The 18508-nt window shown below is 58.0% G+C and overlaps 1 protein-coding gene across 1 annotated transcript; it reads right to left on the reverse strand.

Moving 5' to 3' along the window:
• Nucleotides 1-1625: 1625 nt before the first annotated feature.
• Nucleotides 1626-14854, reverse strand: LOC119846032 (patatin-like phospholipase domain-containing protein 6). The gene is made up of 11 exons (XM_043506729.1): nt 14836-14854; nt 13832-14037; nt 13304-13422; nt 12733-12889; nt 9334-9469; nt 5780-5928; nt 5116-5268; nt 4437-4553; nt 3773-3869; nt 3472-3584; nt 1626-2591 (listed from the first exon to the last, which is right to left on the reverse strand). Exons 1-11 carry the CDS (start codon nt 14852-14854, stop codon nt 2544-2546), a joined length of 1314 nt encoding a protein of 437 aa, XP_043362664.1. The 3' UTR covers nt 1626-2543.
• Between the last annotated feature and the right edge of the window lie 3654 nt (nt 14855-18508).

Here is an 18508-nt window from a genome sequence, read left to right on the forward strand (position 1 = left end):
TAAAAATAGGAACTATATTAGCAATTCTCCAATCATTCGGTACAACTCCTGAGTTTACAGATTCATTAAAAATTCTTGCTAATGGGCTTGCAATTTCAGGTGCCAATTCCTTTAATATTTTTGGACGAAGATTATCTGGGCCCCCTGATTTAGACCCATTAAGCTGTTTGAGTTTTGCTTCTACCTCAGATATGGTAATATCTACCTCCATATCCTCATTCCCATTCGTCATGCTACCATTATCCCCAAGATCCTCTTTAGCCTTATTAAAGACTGAGGCAAAGTATTTGTTTAGATATTGGGCCATGCCTAGATTATCTTTAACCTCCACTCCATCCTCAGTGTTTAGCGGCCCCACTTCTTCTTTCTTATTTATATGGCTATAGAACCTTTTACTATTGGCTTTAATTCTCTTTGCAAGGTCCGAATCCACTCGACTTTTAGCCTGTCTCACTTTATCCCTACATGTTCTGACCTCAGTAAGGTAGCTTTCCTTGCTGATCCCTCCCATCTTCCACTCCCTGTATGCTTTCTGCTTCTTCTTAATCACCTCTCTAAGATGCTTGCTTATCCAGCTTGGTCTATCACTCCTGCCTATGAATTTTTTCCCCACTCTTGTTATTCCCAAGCCCCTCCCCTGGAGGAGGCTGAGCCGGCGGCCGCCCCAGGGGCCCCGGTGGCTGATCAGAGTTGGCCGAGAGTAACTGTCAGCCCGGGCAGTGGAAGCTTTTATTCTGGCAGGATGGGCAGACCCTGCCTCAACCAGACAGCCACGAGCAGGTTTCTTTTAAATAAAAAACAAACAGAATCCCAGTGCCCAGGCCTCTCCGTGCCAGCCTCTGACCCCCCTGCAGCTCCCACCCTCAGCAATAACTTAACAAAAATAAGTAGCATCTAGGGTTATATTGCTCCCACCCTGGCCGCAGCTGGGATGTGGGGGCTCCATGACAGTGATGGGTTGCCTGGAGGGAGGTGCAAACAGCATCCCAGCAGCTCAGCCAGGAATGTGGGGGTGCCCAGGAGCTGAGGGGGGGCATGCCTGCTGAGCCCAGGATTTGCTTCCCTGGGGAAAGGGGCTGCCCAGGAATAGCAGCCTGACCTGGCAGAGTTACACACAGCCAGGGAGCAAAGCTCTGGCCTAAATCACCCACCACCCCCTGGCCATGGGTCCCCTGGCTTCCCCTACAGGCCAGGCACGCTGGGGCTATAGCAGGCTCTGCTGATCCCTGATCCTGAGTGCAGGGCCCAGCCCTGCCCCCCATGGCCCCAGGAACCCCAGGCCCTCTCTAGGGATGGCAGGTGGGGCTGGGAAGGAGAAGCAGCTGCAGAAGAGATGCTGAGGGGCATGTCCCACAGCAGCAATGCGGAGGAGGGCAAGAGGGAAATGATACTGCCCCTATACACAGGTTTCATAGTAGCAGCCGTGTTAGTCTGTATTCGCAAAAAGAAAAGGAGTACTTGTGGCACCTTAGAGACTAACAAATTTATTAGAGCATAAGCTTTCGTGAGCTACAGCTCACTTCATTGGATGCATTTGGTGGAAAAAAAATTTTTTTTATTAGCTTATGCTCTAATAAATTTGTTAGTCTCTAAGGTGCCACAAGTACTCCTTTTCTTTTTGCCCCTATACACAGTGCATGTAGGGGAGGAGGGAAAGGCAGTGTTTTCACCAAAGCACTCAGTCGGGGGGGGGGGGAAGAGAGGGCTGACATAGGACTCCCAGGTTCTGGACTCACTGGGGTGTTCAGGACCCCAGGTGTCAATCCAGGGGAAGAGAAGCCGGCAGAAGCTGGGGTTGGACCTAGAAGGGCTTGGGGGCATCTGCCTCACCCTTCAGGCATCTCCTCTTGCAAACCCCCCTCACCTGAGTGGGTCATGCAGCACATGACCAGGAGCTGAGCCCTAGCACCCAGCAAGGAGCGTGCAGGCACAGGGCCATAGGGGAAGGGTGCATGGCCCTGGCTGCCAGCTGCACCCCATGGCCCTCCATGAGGCAGGCAGAGGGCAAGCGCAGGGAACAGCATGGAAGGGCCATGGGCCCTTGTGTGTGTGGCGGGGAGGGGGCTGGGGTAGTCCTGCCCCAGCATCCTGCCCTCATCCTCACCCCCTACCAGCAGAGGCTGCTGGACTGGGCTCTGCTGTCCCTGGAGCAATGCAGGGCCTTTGAGCGAGCAGCATAGGCCTGCAACTGATACAGCGGTTAGCTGAGGGCCCCCCGGAACTGCAGCAGCGCTGGCCTGGGGGTCACGTACTGGCTGATGGAGAGTGCTGGGCCTAGTGGCCACCACTCCACCCTGAGGTGAGTCCAGGCCAGGTCCCACTGCAGACTGGAAGATGTAGAAGGGCTGCTGACCCCGGCAGAACCCTGGCCATTAACGGAGTGGAACCAGGCTGGCCTCAGGACGTCAGCAGCAGATGCAGGCCAGGGGGATCTAGCGCAGGATGGGCTCCAGTGCCCCAGCTACATGCAGGCTACAGTCTCCAGGGAGCCTGCAGGCCCAGGGCTGGCACATCTGTCCCAGTCCGGGAGCAGGCGGCTGGGCTCACTCCTGGGGCGGGAAGTTGCGGTGCCGCAGACTCTTCTCCTCATCCTGGAAGGAGAAGACAGCGCGTGATGGCACAGACCCAGCCCTCGGGGAGAATGGGGCCCAGTCAGCCACCAAGGGCAGGAGGGGGCAGCAGTGCTGCTGTCATGATGGGCCCTTGCCCCAGGCCAGAGAGCTCAGGGCCAGGAAGGACCAGCAGGACGAGTGTGAACTCAGACTAGAGTCCAGTCAGAGCGAGCGGAGAACCCCCCCCCCCCCGTCCCTCCATCAAGTCCGGAGTGAGACCCCCGTGTCCCAGGAGAGCTGCCCCCAGGGCAATCGCCCTGCTTCTTCCCAGGCCGAGGCAGGGATAATTCAGGCCTGTTTAGTGAGAGCTGGGTAAGGACAAGCCACGTGGCCAAGAGCCCCCCCTCCTCTCAAGCACACCAGGGTCATCTAGGGCAACGTCTGGTCCAGACAAGCCCCATATTGCGGTGGATGGGGCTTGTCCCCCTACTCAAGAGGGGAAGGTCCATTTCCTACCCCCTCTCACACAACTCTTAGCCCCACCCCCAGGATCTGGCCTCTCTGGGCTCCGGAGTGGGACGATGCCAGCCTGAGAGCAAGGAGCCCAGGTGCTGGCATGGAGAGTGTGAATGGGAACCTCTGCCCCAGAGGAGCGGGGGGCTGTGGAGAGCACCCCGTGGGGAGCCCACAGTGTTTGTGCAGGGAAGGGGGGCACGGTCCCAGGGGCTGGGGAATCCAGGCCCACCCTTGCTCCCTGGAGCATGGGCAACAGCATCTGGGACCAGCGCTCCCTACAGCGGCCAGAACAGTGACCCAGACAGAGCCCCACCTCGGCCAGCTCCCCCATCTAGAGAGGGCCCCAGGAGAAGCAGCTGGGCACAGCACACTCCCGCCCCAGGGAGCAGAGTCCAAAGCTTACAATCTCAAATACCTCAGTGCGGGTCCACTCAGTCGGCGCTAACAACTCTTCCTCTCCCTGTGCGGGATCCAGCCCTTCCTCCTCGTACTCCGTCAGGTAGTCAGATTCCTCACCTGGGATAGGAGCACGCATGGAGCTGGCAGCTGCTCCTGGCCTGGCCCTGCTGCCCTTCAATCCCGACCCACCGTCCCCCCTTCTATCCCAGCCCTAGCCCCCGTCCTACAGCCTTGCTGGGCCCCCAAAATCCTACTGGAGTGACATGGGCAGAGAGCCCTGCGTCACACCCCCTGCCCCCACTCACCATCAGCGTAGCCATCGGACAGGTAGCTCTTGGCCGGCTCGATGCGAGACACAATCTCAGCCAGATCAGTGAACCCCGCGCTGGGGCAAGTCAGCACCTGAAAGGTGAGAGCCAGGCTAGAGATGCCCCCATCAGGTAGCCCTGGGGGGCTGGGACACAGGGAGGAAGTGCTATGTGGACTGAGCTAGAGAGCGGGTGGTTCAGGAGGGCTCCAGTGGGTGAGGACAAGGAGTGGGGGGCATTGTGGCAAAGGGCAAGTCAATTCTTGGGTCAGGCTCTCACCCCATGGAGGTGGCTCCTAGTCCAGCCCCGAGCAGATCCTCCACTTCGCCAAGGGGCTGGGGGTTCCTGCTCAGCCTAAGGACAAAGGGACCAGAGCTTCACGGCGGCTCCTGCTGGAACTGGGATCTGCACTGATGGAGGAGGGAACTTCCTTGCCAAGCCCCCCCACTCCTCTTGGAGAACCCCAGCCCTACCCCTTGGGGCGCCAGGGCTGACCTGGCTGTTCCCCCTGCCTCAGGCACTGGTGCTGCGCCACAGGGCTGCCACAGCCAGGAACATCAGCTTGGCACAAAAGGGAGCTAAGTGGCTGGAGTATGACAAGGCACCACTGTAGCTACCCATCCCCTGCTGGCCCATGCCCCACTGCTGCCCCCTCACTCACATCCATGCGCTTGCTCTCGTAGAAGTCGGCCGAGCGCCGGTCCTTCACCATCTTCTCAATGATGTTGCCACGGCTCCAGCCGCTAAACACCACCTTGCCGTGCTGGTAGCCCACGTCCTGCATGAGATGGATGGGCAGGATGCGGGACCCACTCCTCCCAGCCAGCTGCGGGGAGGACTGGCCAGGCCAGGCTGCGCCCGCTGCAGAGCAACACATGGATTTGCCCTGGGTGTTCTGATGCAGCTGGGGGGCTGCTCCGCACAAGGGTGGGGATCAGATTTCCAACCCATCCCCGCAAGCAGGGCCTCTCCTTCCCCTACCTGGGCAGCTCATGGCCCAGAACGGGGCCTCCCACCCTCCCCAGCCAAGTGCAGCCCCCAGCCTCCCACATCCTGCTGAGCACAGACCCCCCCCCCCGATCAGGGCCTCCCACCTGCCCCACCCCCGGCCAAGCACAGATCCTCTGCTGGCCCCCCAGATTGGGGCCTCCCACCCGCCCCACCCCTGCCCGAGCACAGACCTTTCTCCCCCCAGATCGGGGCCTCTCACCCCCAGGCCAGTGCAGCCCAGGGGCCAGAGTAGGGCCTCCCACCTCCCCGCCCCAGCTGAGCACAGACACCTCGGCTAGTCAGGGCCTCCCACATTCCCCTCCCCTGCGGCCCAGGCCATCTGGACTCACGTAGATCTCGTCGAACTTGCCAAAGTCCATGGTTTTGAAGCGGTCGATGGGTGGGCGAATGTATTCGCAGTAGGAGCTCGACTTTACTACCTCCAGCTGGCGCACACACGACACATAGGCCAGGCGCGACTGGATCTCCGCCATGTCGGGCACCTGTATGTGCGTGGGGAAAAACAGGAGTGTCCTGCAAGGGGCTGGATCAGCCCCACCCGGGACAGCATCCTGGGGCAGGAGGCTGAAAGGGACAGTCTCTCCTACTTTCTGCAGGTCTGACTCCCCTCCAGCTGGCTCAGTGCAGCTGAGTGGCTGGAGCTGGATCCCAGCAACTGCTACTGGGGCATCAGGAGTGACTGTGCCCAGCCAGCCTGAGGGAAGCCACCTGGCTGCCAAGGCAGGCCCGCATGCTCAGGCAGGAGCAGCCCTGAGAGGCAGGGGCTGTGGGGAAGGGACCCTGCCAGCACCGAGGGATGTTGCTGCCCTTGGGGTAGAGGGCAGAGGGATGGTGAAAAGCCCCAGCCCTGGGTGGGTGGCGCCCACCTGCCTCCCCTCACATGCCCCCCCCAGCCTGCAGCATGGGATGAGTGTGGCCAGCAGGAGAGATGGGCAGGGTCCCCTTGGAGGGGGCTCTCGTGCACGGAAGCCCCCAGGGCAGGGCAGGGCTCACCTTAACCTTCTGGGTCCAGGGATTGAAGCGTTTCCACAGCAGCCACCAGCCTGAGAGGCTGTCGCCGTAGTTGCAGAGGTCAGTCTCGTCCTGGCTGCCCACGACAATGGCGACCACTGTTTTGGCACCCATGTTCCGGGCAATGTCCGCTTGTGTCAGAGAGAGCGCGTCAGGGGTGGTGGCCCGGCAGGGAGTGACATTGCCGGCTCCCCATGCTCCTGCCTGTTGCCATTAGGGCAGCTCCCCGCCCCAACCCCCAAAACACAGCTGGGGAGCAGGGCAGAACCCCAGCCACAAGAAGGAGGTGGGGAGCAAAGCCAGGTTTGCAGCAACCACTTTTCTCCCCTCATCCCCATTTGCGTGGGAGGCATGAACAGCATGAGAGCGGGCGGGGTAGGTGGGGGTGGCTCCGCAGCACCAGGGAGTCCAGGGACCCCTTCCCACTAGCACTGCGCAACTGGCCAGGCGTGGACCTTCCCAGTGCAGGGTCCAGCATGGCCACATCTTCACACACAGACAGTCAGAGGGGGGATGGGGAAGTGCAGGTCCAGCTCACCCAGCCTCCCACTGCTGGCTCTGTTCTGCCTGGGAGCTCCCCCACCATGGCACATTCAGAGGACAGTAGGAACCAGCAACTCATCCCATGCAAGGACCCCGGCCAGATAGGCTGCAGCAGGACTGTCCCACACTGAACTCTGGACTCCGAGCTGCGACAGGGACAGCCCAGTGCAGCTCCAGGGGCAGAGCACAGCTGCTGGAGCAGTGTGTAAATGGCTGTCTGCCAAAGACCTGCAGAAGGCTTTACCCAAGTCTGTGACTGCCAATGGGTGCAGTCTCTTCTGTTAGGCTCCATGGAAGGAGCAATTAAGCTTCTTTATGTAGTGAGGTAACTAAACAGAAGCCATTGCCCAAGGCCCTGGGTGGGTCACATGGAAAGGCCAACCATAAGCTGAACTGCGTGGGCTGAAGGCTTCCCTGTAAGTTTCTGTAATATTTTTTTGAAAGTGTGTGACTCAGTTTCTCTATTGTGTAATGCCACCCCCTGGGTATGAAGGGGCTAATCACTCCTCAGGGACGGGGAGATGACCTGTGGATGTTAGAGAAGCAAGTCTGGGGTGGTTTGAATGAACTATCAAGAACTGTCCCCACATGGACAAAGTTGCCTCGGAGACATCCTGACCAGACAGTGACTGTCACAGACTGGGAGCTGAGGGGAGCCCCACTGGACAGCCGCGGAGACAAAGAGAGCAGGTGTATGTGTGTGGAGGGGGTTAAGATGGCTGCTGCCCAGCCGGAAGATTGAGGATGCAGGCGGTTTGGAGCAGAGGCTACTGCTAACACAGACTCTGAGTTCAGACAGACTTGAGCCCCTCGGTCCTGGAGTCCAGGTGACTAATGAAGAGGGCGTGATCTGAACAGGCTGTGCGGTGTCACTGCCAATCCCTGCTGGCTGCATTGTTGCCAAAGGGGTAGAGTCTCTCACTGGGGTCTATACTCAGCTGGACTCACTGGGGAGCCCCAGCGAGAAGCGAGGGGGCTAGAGCCTGAAGTCTCAGAGTCGTGGGGCTCGCCGTTGCAAAGAGGAGGCCTGAGGCCTAGTACAACCATGGGGCATCCTGAGCACGATGGGCACCCTGGGACACCAGGACAGAGGGGGGACTGGTTGAAGCTGTGAGGACCTGAACACGAGCAGCTGGCGGCAGTAGTAGTGGTGGGGGTGGCCGTGACGGGGAGCAGAGACAGAGCTCTGAGGGGACAGGACAGGCAGCTGGGAAATCGGGACCAAGGAACGTGCCTGCTGCTGTTTGCTCCTGCTGCTCCCAGTGAAGAAGGCTGGGGGCGTTCTCAGTCCACAGACAGAACCACCTGGCCCTCCCTGTAGGAGGAGACCCCGGCAAGGCCTCACTTCACTGGGGCTGAAGGGGAACAGGGACGTTCCAGGGCCTGACAGGCCCACGCTCAGCCCAGCTCCTGCATGTAGCGATGGGAACCACCAATCGTGGAGCCCGCCCGGCCCAGGGTTGGTTTCCTTCTGCTGAGCATCAGCAACAAGACCGGTGCTAAGTTCCAAGCAGCCAGACCCTGCCCCTCCCTGTGGCTGCAGCATGGATCGGCAGGTGCTGATGCACGAGGCTGAGCTCAGTGCGACTCCACGCAGCTGCAAAGGGAACCTGGTTCCTTGGGACCTGAGGCTGTTTGCTCTGGAGCCTCAGGTACAAGCCTCCCTCATCCCTGCTCGGGGGCTTGTGGGGCCAGGGGCTGAGGGAAAAGCTCAAAACCTCCACGGGTAAAGAGCTGGGCACGGTTCCAGTTGGGGAGCAGCCTGGGGTTCTTCCGTGGCCTTCGCTCCAGTTTAAGAAGCCCTCACCCAGGCCAGGGCCCAGCACTGCGGTTCCATAATGTCCAGCCCTCAGCCTGACTCCAAGGGGGAGGCAAAGCAGGGACCCCCGACCCCCCAAACCCATTCCCCACTTGGGATGCCAGGGACAGCAGACAGCAAGAACGCAAAGAAGCCATTGGGGAAGAGCTGCTCCCCTACACACACATATAACATGAGCCTGCCCAGCTGGCCATGGGCCCAGGTGCTGCACCAGCCCCGCAGGGTGGTGAAAGGGAAGCCCCACTCCCTGAGCAGGATCCTCACTTTGGGTGAGTTGCTGGTTTTAACGATAACATTCCTCCACCCCCACAGAAGGGCAAGAGGCCCGGGCCCCAGCTCAGCCATGAAGAGGCTCTAGTGCTGCGGAGACCCCAGTGGGGGTGGCGATGGAGATGCATGCCAGGGCAGAGCCAGGCAACAGGGGCAGGAAACTCTGGCAGCAGCGGTGCCTCCCCCAGTGGCCTGCTTCGCGGTCTGTGAGCAGCATCTCCATCAGTGGCAGGCTGTTAGTGTAGCCACCGTCCATCAGTAAGTTGCCATCCTTTGGGTCACAGAGTGGCGGCAGATACCCGGAAAGGGTCATGCTCGCTCGCACATACCGCCACAGCGAGCCTAACCGGCAGGAACAGACGCAGTCAGGAGACGGCCTCTTGCAGGCCCGGAGCCCCGGGGAAGGGAGGGCGCCCTGGCACCCAGGCTGGGGAATCTGCACAGCGTGGCGATAGGCATGGCCCTTGGAGCCAGCGAGAGACTAGCCAACTGCCTAGAGCTCAGCAGGGGGTTGGGGCCCGTCCTTGCCCCTTGCTCTGGAACAGGTGGTGCCTTGGATTGACACCCAAAGGCCTCAGGAGAGACCGAGCACCTGGTCTGGTGGCTGAGGCTCCCAGCGCCACCCCCCACGAGGTGCAGATTTCTCAGCTTGAGCAGCACACGTCTGGCCGGGGTGCTGGGATCCAGCCTGTGCCCTCAGGCCTGTCAGAACCAGCCCTTGCCAGGGAAGGACAAGCTATGGCATGGAAGGAGGCAGTGGCTGCAGCCCAACTTGGGGCGGCCGTGGCAGAGTATGATGGGCAGGGGTTGCAGCCAGTTGCCACCCTGGCCCAGCCTGGCCCTCCCTTCCAAGCCACGCAGGTCATCCCCATGGCCCAGGGCCCGAGGAGCGCATGATGCTGACCTGGGACATTGTTAACATAGCAGCCGTCCACAAGCAGGTGGCTGTCCTTGGGGTCGCAGAGAGGAGGCAGGTAGGGGGGGTAAGATGCACTGGCTCTGACGGAGCGCCACACACTGCCTGCTGGAGGGAGAGGAGACAGTCACAGGGCATGGGGACAGCACAGACGGAGAGAAGACAGGAAACGACATGACAGAAGCTTCAGAAATCCAGATGCCCGCTTTGGAGCAGGGGTACTGGGAGGTCTCCCCAGCCTGGCAGGGAGAGGGCACACCGGCTCAGACACAGGGCAGTCTGTGCTAGGAGTCAGGCTGGGTATGGGAACAGGTGTCCCCTGCCACCCCCAGCCTAATAGAGGGACAGACCCTTGTGACATACCCAGAAATCCGCCTCCCGACTTCCCTCCACCAGAGGAGGGACCCATTCCCTGAACTCCTGTCGCCCTCAGCCCACTCCAGCTAGTGGTGGCCACATTGACAACTGGGCTGGGCTATTCTACCTACCCCAACGCCCTGCTGGCTCTACCCGCAATGGGGCAATGCCAGGCCCTGGCCCAACAAGATGCTGCTGTGTGCTCGCCGGCAGAAGGCTGCCCGGCAACAGGCACATGGGCATGTTGGGACCAGCACTCAAGGGGCTGCAGGACCCCTGGGGTCAGGCCAGCTGGGGAATGAGGCTGTGCAGGCTATGAATTCAGTTGGCTGTCAGGAGCTCTTTGCACGACTTTGCCTCAGCCTGCAGCCTCCACCTTAGACAGAGCTCTTCACTGCCTGTTGGGCTGACATTCCAGCAGGGCAATGGTGCAGGGCTGACCACAGAGGGTCGTTAACTGGGTTGGGCCTTCACTGGGCTATAAACACCCAGCCAAGACACTGACTCCCCCACCCCCTGTCCCCCAGGAAATGGTTTGCTTGGCATCACCATGAGGGAGGATTCTGATCACCCGCGGAGGCTGACCAGGGAGTTGCCAGGCAGGGGCTGGAAGCAGCTTTACCAGAGGTGGTAAAGCTGCTTCCAGCCCCTGCCAGAGGTGGTAAAGCTGCTTCCAGCCCCTGCCAGGCAACTCCCTGGTCAGCCTCTGAAGGTCTTTGGCCCTTTTTCAACAGCTCAATGAAAGGGAAGCTGCTGAGGGAGCCAGATTTGGAGAAGGGACCCTGCCTCCCCGGTGCCCCCAAGGACTGCCTGGGACAGAGGAACAAGTGAGTGGCCCTGTGCTCGGGAGGGTGGTGTTTTCTATAGGATCTGTACCCTCAGGGTGTTTCTCATACTTAGGTAAAGAGCACTCGTGTCAGACGGCTGTGCAGGGGGCCTATGCTCTATGCTACACCTTTTCAGAGGGGCTTGGGAGAGGGCATTTAAGTTACTGGGGAATCTGAGGGGTCAACATTGAGCTCGGGGCTGACGTGGGGCTATGTAGTCACAGTACGCTCAGGAGAAGGGGCTAGATAGATGGGAGCACCCCAAGAGTATGCCTAAAAGAGCCTAAGCTGAGGGCTCAGACCCTGGGGATCCAGCAGGTAGGTGCCCTCAAAGCACCCTGGTGGGGAGCTGGAAGGGTGCACCAGACTGGATCGGTGATAGGAGTGCCCCTACTGCAATGGCAGGGCCAAAGGCAGTGGGGCTGGGCCGAGCTCCCCCGGCAATGGGCTGCCAGGGCTCAGAGCTATAAGCCCAGCCGAGTACTCTTCTGTAACCTTGGAGAAACCCAGCGAGCATGGCCAGAACATCAGACAAAGGGTGAGTTGGGCAAGCCCAGGGCACAGATGCCAGGACAGGACTGTCCAGGGCTGGAGGCAGCAGCACAGGCTGGGCACTGCTGGTCCAGGAGGAGATTGAGGCACACGCTGATATGGTGGTGCAGGGAGTCCCCAATCACTGCAGGAGGCAGAGGCCCCATTCCATGGGCTTTGGGGGAAGGGCTTCAGCTGATGCCTCTGGATGCCAGCTGAGAACCCCTGGGTAGGACAAGCAGGGTCCTGGTAGGGAGAAGGCCTTCCCCTGGCATCTCCCCAGGAAGAGAGCACTCACGCACACACAGACACACAGCAGAGCCAGCCCTGCCCCATCTCCCTCTCCCCTGGACTCAGTGAGTTAGGGGTGAGTGGGGGTTAATTGGCGTTAGGACAGATAAGCAGGCAGAGTGAGAGCCAGGCAGTTACAGCTGCCGGGGTGCCCCGTGGACAGGCATGGATGGATCAATGTCCCAGGTGAGATGAGGCGCCTGTGACAGACAAGGCACAAGATGAGGATCAAGGGCAGAGACTGAGTTTGAACCAGCAGCACCCCCCATCTACCTCTCCAGGGAGCCCTCAACCACCACCACCTAAGTGCAAGGACAGAACGCTGCCCCTTGTCCACCCCAGCCCCGCCACACGCACCCCCACTCCACCTGCCTCCCCAAAAAGCCTCCAACCACCACCACCTGAGTGCAAGGACAGAACGCTGCCCCTTGTCTGGCTCAGCCCCAGCCTCACCACACGCCCACAAACCCACCCCATAGCAGGCCCTCTCCTCCACCTGCCTCCAGAGCTCCCAACCACCCTCACCCCCCAAGTGCAAGGACAGAATGCTGCCACAGCTCCCCCCACTCACCCAGAGCAGCCCCTGCTGCTGCTGTTAACACGCCATCCAGCTGCCCCAATGGGGGTGTCAGATGACAGGAGGGCTGCTCAGGCCAGACGAGAGGGGCAGGGTGCAGCAAGGTTAGTCTGTCCATAGCCCCATCTTGTGTTTTCCCCACACAGTCAGAGGTGGGGGGGGGTTACCAGGTGTTAGTGAGCAGCAGAATTGTTACAAGCAGGGAAAAGGGGAAGAGCCAGACAGTGACCAAGTGGGCAGCAGAGTGTGGGAATGGGCAGGGGGGGAAAGGAGGGACCAGCTCTGACCAGGAGCAGCGTCAGCAGCTCTTGGGCCTGGGTTCTGCTGGCCCTTGCTGCCCCCAGAAAGACAGGAATGGTGTCTGGCTGCTTGGGGATTCTGGGCCCTGAGGCCAGGTGATTAGGGGGAGCCAGCAGCTTCTGCTGCCCAGGGCAGAGCCATGGCTGGGGGAAGCCCCCTGGGTCTGGTGTTTGGCCCCAGTTAATTCAGGCTGAGTGCTCCCTACAAGAGGTGACCCAGCCCCTGGGAGAGCAGCAGGGGTTGCTGCCCCAGGACAGCACTGCTACGGAAGGAGGGGGACATGCTGGGACCTCTGTATTGCACTTGCTGGCCGTGACGCCCAGCTCCCAGTGCAGCCCTGGGCCTGGCTGCCAGCGGCTGTGGGGAAGGCTGGGTCATGGGATGGCAGCTCTGGGAGGGGCTGGTTTGGGAAGTTCTCCAGCTCCCACCCTCCCAAGTCTGGCCCTGCCCCACAGCACACCCACCCTGTGTCTGTCCCACCCCACAGCAGGCCTTGCCCCTCACCTTGGCCCATTCACAGGCACGCTGCTTGGTGCGCACAGCACTGCGCTCTTCAGCATAGAGAGCCCCGATGAAGGAGCCAATGGACGTGCCCCCGATCAGGTCAATAGGGATCCCGGCTTCTTCCATGGCCTTGATCACCCCGATGTGGGAGCAGCCCCTGGGGGGGAGAGCGGGGTCAGAGACCAATGACAGGCAGGGAGCCTGTCCCAGGGCCCATCACACAGCCCCAAACTCTGCAACCTGCCACGCAGCTGCCATGCCTCCAATAGACCAGATGGTCTGCAATGGTGCTCCCAGCATGCACTGCTCCAGGCAGGGTGGTGGGCAGCAGGGTCACTCTCCCAGCCCCACTCCCACGGCTCTTATTGAGAGGCAGTGTTTGTGTACCAGTAGGGACATGGGGCTGGGAACTAGGACTCCTGGGTTCTATCCCCGGGTTTGTTCCCCCGGCCCACTGTAAAGCTGGGGTTGTGGATGCCTACAGCCCCCCTTTGGGGGCTGGTTTGCGCCTGGGTGCAAAGGAGTCCCATGGGAATTCAATGCCCCAGCCAGGCCCTGTCTGAGCCCCTACCTGGCCCCTCCTCCTCCCAGCACCAGGGCAATGCTGTTGCCGGTCAGGACCCGTGCCAGGCGGGAGAAGTCGCTGTGCCGGTCAGCGTCCTTCTCGAAGACCTTCGCATACATCTCCCTCTGTAGGGCCAGGAGCGAGAGTCAGACAGGCTGCCACCCCCCAAAGGCTAGCAACCCCCATACAGCACAAATGCACCCCCAGAGCCCACCCCACAGCAACTCCTTCCCACACACACAGCACCCTCCCACCCCCTTATAACAGGGAACCCCCTGGCTCTGTACCCCGCACTCCAGAGAGGTCTGATGCCATCACAGACCTATGCCAGGCTGGCATCAGGCTCTGCCCAGGTTAATGCCATGGAAGGCAGCAGAGGCACCAGAGTCACCAGACTGGCCTGGGGGGTCTTTTCTGAGACAGCAGCTCTGTGCCCACCCCCATGGGGCCTTGTCGTCCTTAGCACAGACAGCTTCGCCATGTGGCTCCATGCTGCACCAGCCCAAAGGGTCCTGGGGATGAGAGGGACAGTACCAGCTTGTTGGGGCTCCGGCGGGAGAAGACACGTTGTGGGCACTTGATGTGAAGGTGTCCTGAGCACCAGCTGCGCATGTTGAGCCACTCAACGGTGCGGGAGGGGCTGGGGCCGTCCTCCCGGTGCAGCAGAATCAGCTGCTTCAGGGCATGCACGGCTGTGTTCTCCAGCATCTGCTCCAGCTGCAAGGGCAGAACAGGGGCCCCTAGAATGAGCCAACTTCCCCGTGGAATGATCCCCGCCGTGCCCCAGCACACACAGCCCCATCCCAATGCACGGATGCCCTGCCCGCCCCCCATGAGCCTCCATCCCTGCACAACATACACAGCCTCTGCACAGACCCCGCAGCGGGCAATTCCCCCTTCCCCCTCCCAGCATGAGCTGCTGCATCCCAGCTCATAGCCCCCCCACCCCCCCTGGATGAGCCCTCTACCCCTGTATGGCATGCACAGCCCTCCCCAGCAGGAGTCTGGAGGGAGGTTGCAGAAGGGACTTGGAAGCTGGTCACAGATTCCCACACCAGAAAGGACCACTGTGATCATCAAGTCTGACCTCCTGCCTGACACAGGTTAGAGAACTGCCCCCAAGGATTCCTAGAGCAGATCTTTTAGACCAGTGACTCTCAACCTTTCCAGACTGCTGTACCCCATTCAGGAGTCTGAATTGTCTTGCGTACCGCAGGTTTCACCTCACTTCAAATCTACTTGCATACAAAATCAGACATAAAAATACAGAAGTGTCACAGCCACACTATTACTGAAAAATTGCTTTCTTTCTCATCTTTACCATATAATTATGAAATAAATCAATTGGAATATAAATACCGTGCTTACATTTCAGTGTAGCGTATACAGAGCACTATAAGCAAGTCATTGTCAGTATGAAATTTTAGTTTGTACTGACTTTGCTAGCGCTTCTTATGTAGCCTGTTGTAGAACTAGGCAAATATCTAGATGAGTTGATGTACCCTGGGAAGACCTGTGTACCCCCGGGGTACACATACCCATAGGCGCCGACTCCATGGGCGTTCCGAGGTTGGAGCACCCACAGGGAAATATTAGTGGGTGCTCTGCATCCACTGGCAGCCGAGCTCCCCTCACCCCCCGCCACCTCCTCCTCCTTCGCACCCTCCCCTGAGCGTCCCTGCCACATCCCTGCTGCTCTGCCTACCTCCCAGCGCTTCCCACCTGGCACCGACAAAGAGCTGTTTGGCAGCATTAGCAGGCTGTGGGAGGAGGGGGAGGAGCGGGAACACAACACGCTCAGGGGAGGAGGTGGGGATTTGGAGAAGGAATTGGAATGGGGGCAGGGCAGGGGTGGGGCATCCAAGGGAAAGAGGGGAAGTTGGTGCCTATGCACGTACCCCTGGTTGAGAACCACTGTTTTAGACAACATCCCATCTTGAATTTAAAATGGCGAGTGATGGAGAATCCACTGCCACCGTTGGTCAGTTGTTCCAATGGTTAATTACTCTGTCTATCTCCTCTCTGACTTTGTCTAGCTTTAAGAAGAGCCCTGCAAAACCGCGGATATCCGCTTTATAGCTGGGGATGTGGATATCCGGGGACCATTTTCCGGCTTGCGGCTCAGAGGCAGATACAGATGTTGTTTCTGCGCAGGGCTCTGCAGCACATGCTAAGCCAAAGGGAGGGGCTGTTATCAGCCCTCAGGCTCCAGCTCAGTTCTCTCAATCATATAGGCCTAGCCCGCTGAGCATTCTGGGAGTTGTTGTCCCCAGCTTGCTTGGACAGAGGAGATAAACTACAGCTCCCAGAAGGGAGTAAGCCAAGCGCCATTTGAAAGAGGCGCGGTTGTACTTTAAATGAGCAGGTGGCAACTGCGGTGCTGTGAGGAGAGCAGCCTGTCTGTCCTGGCCAGGTCTGCGTGCGCTGGACCTGCCGTGGCTGCATAGGGCTGTCACTGGGAGGGTGGCGCTGCGCATGAGGGCTCAGGATTGTAGTCTCCCTCCCTGGAGTGGGGCAGGATTTAGGGTTGCCAAAAGACTCCTACCCCACCAGCCACCTTGACCCATTCTATGAAAGAAAAAGAGCAGCCCCAGCATTCCAGCAGGAAGCAGGAGTCATTTCCGTTGCTCGAGGAAATAAATTCAGACCCAGGGAAGAAGCGCTTTGGCATCATGACAGGTTTCAGAGTAGCAGCCGTGTTAGTCTGTATTCGCAAAAAGAAAAGGAGTACGTGTGGCACCTTAGAGACTAACACATTTATTTGAGCATAAGCTGTAGCTCACAAAAGCTTATGCTCAAATAAATTTGTTAGTCTCTAAGGTGCCACACGTACTCCTTTTCTTTTGGCATCACAGTTTCTTTTTCTGTCTAAATGGCATGATTTGATGCAGATTATAAATGGCTTCCTTTCCTTCAGTAAACAAATATTGGAATAATAGCCCAACTTCTGCAAGGAAAGCACAAGTAATGAGGACTTTGTTTTGCCTCAGCTCCAGGAATTAAAGATTAATCTTTAATTAAAGATTATGTCATGTGATGAAATCTCCAGGAATACTGGTAGCTGTCAGCTGGGTTCTGCTCCCCTGGCTGTAATGGATTCATAGATTCCAAGGGCAGAAGGGACCATTGGGATCATGTGGTCTGCACAGGCCAGAGAACTTCCCCAGAGCAGAGCTCTTAGAAAAACATCCAATCTTGAATTAAAAATCGCCAGTGATGGAGAACCCATCACAACCCTTGGCAGAATGGTAGTGAGTGCTGGGTGGTCCGGGACACTAAGCACCTCAGCTCATGTTAATGGTGAGGCACGTTTGCTGTGAGGGGCGGAGCCGCCTGACGTGTCTGCGTCTCTGTCTGCAGAACTTTGCCAGCTACGACGTCTGCAGCATCCTTCTGGGCACCTCCACACTCCTGGTCTGGGTTGGGGTCATCCGCTACCTCAGCTTCTTCCAGAAATACAATGTGAGTGATACCTGCGTGCAGACGCACACAGCATGTAGCGAGAGAGCTCTGTTCCAGTGAGTGGCAACGCTGCCCAAGATGCCGTATTCTGCAGGCCTGGGCAGACTTTTCCCCTCAATCCTGACTTGCAGCATGCCACTGCATCTCCCTACCCCTGGCTCTTCTCTCACAGCTCTGCCGATGCCCCTCAATCCTTGCCCCTGTGATTCCAGATGGGGTTCACCCCTCCCCCAGCTCTGCCAGTGCCCCTCAGTGCTGACCTGCAACCCCCCGGCTATTCCAGCCCTGCTCTCTCAGCAAAGAAAACTGGAACAATTCAGGGTAAACCTGTTGTGTTAGCTAATGTTCTGTCCATTCCACATCAGTGCTCTGAAAGGATGGGGCTTCCAACGCTCCCTTTGAGAATTACTTTGAAGCCTGCTAAAAGAACAGGAGGACTTGTGGAACCTTAGAGACTAACACATTTATTTGAGCATAAGCTTTCATGAGCTACAGCTCACTTCATCAGATGCATGTAGTGGAAAATACAGTGGGGAGATTTTATATACACAGAGAACTTGAAACAATGGGTGTTACCATACACACTGTAAGGAGAGTGATCAGGTAAGGTGAGCTATTGCCAGGAGAGAAAAAAACAAACAAAAAACCTTCTGTAGTGATAATCAAGATGGGCCATTTCCAGCAGTTGACAAGAACATGTGAGGAACACTAGGGGGGAAAAATAAACATGGAGAAATAGTTTTACTTTGTGTAATGACACATCCTCTCCCAGTCTTTATTCAAGCCTACTTTAATGGTGTCCAGTTTGCAAATTAATTCCAATTCAGCCGTCTCTCATTGGTATCTGTTTTTGAAGTTTTTTTGTTGTAATATTGCAACTGTTAGGTCTGTAATTGAGTGACCAGAGAGATTGAAGTGTTCTCCGACTGGTTTTTGAATCATATAATTCTTGATGTCTGATTTGTGTCCATTTATTCTTTTATGTAGAGGCTGTCTGGTTTGGCCAATGTACATGGCAGAGGGGCATTGCTGGCACATGATGGCATATATCACACTGGTAGATGTGTAGATGAATGAGCCTCTGATAGTGTGGCTGATGTGATTAGGCCCTATGATGGTGTCCCCTGAATAGACTGACACAGTTGGCAACGGGCTTTTGTTGCAAAGATAGGTTCCTGGGTTAGTGTTTTTGTTGTGTGGTTGCTGGTGAGTATTTGCTTCAGGTTGGGGGACTGTGTAAGCAATGACTGGCCTGTCTCCCAAGATCTGTGCGAGTGGTGGGTCGTCCTTCAGGATAGGTTGTAGATCCTTGATAATGCAATGGAGAGTTTTAGTTTTAGTACCCAGAAATTACCTACTACAGGACAGGCCCAACAAAGAATGTAACAGAACACCACTAGCCATCACCTTCAGCCCCCCAACTAAAATGGCTTTTAAAATGAATTAACCTTTTCTCACTACTTTTAAAACCAGTGTGTAGCAGCAGCGAGGAATCACCCTCTCTGTCCTATTGCACTGTTTAGTGCAGCATAGGGTCTGGAGCAGGTGAGGCTGCTACAACAGAACCTCTGGCCCATGGCTTGGCTTGGCTCGGCCTGGCTTGGCTCTTCCAGAGCCTCTGCTCCTGGTCAGGCAGCACTAAGCAGCGGGTGGCGAGAGAGGCAGGAGGAAGTGAGGCAAGCAGGAAATGGGATCCCTCAGGGGCCTGTTCCTGTTGCTACCTTGCTGGGGGATGTTGGCTAGTCCCTA

This window comes from Dermochelys coriacea, chromosome 20 (assembly GCF_009764565.3).
Source record: "Dermochelys coriacea isolate rDerCor1 chromosome 20, rDerCor1.pri.v4, whole genome shotgun sequence".
In the NCBI taxonomy this organism is placed as follows: domain Eukaryota; kingdom Metazoa; phylum Chordata; order Testudines; family Dermochelyidae; genus Dermochelys; species Dermochelys coriacea.

What these genes read in the sequence shown, in the direction of transcription:
- LOC119846032 (XM_043506729.1), bottom strand. An exon ending in CCTGGACCCAGAAGGTTAAG is followed by an intron (nt 5,269 to 5,779) that starts GTGAGCCCTGCC and finishes ACGCACATACAG; the next exon opens with GTGCCCGACATGGCGGAGAT. An exon ending in GTCCGATGGCTACGCTGATG is followed by an intron (nt 3,585 to 3,772) that starts GTGAGTGGGGGC and finishes CTCCTATCCCAG; the next exon opens with GTGAGGAATCTGACTACCTG.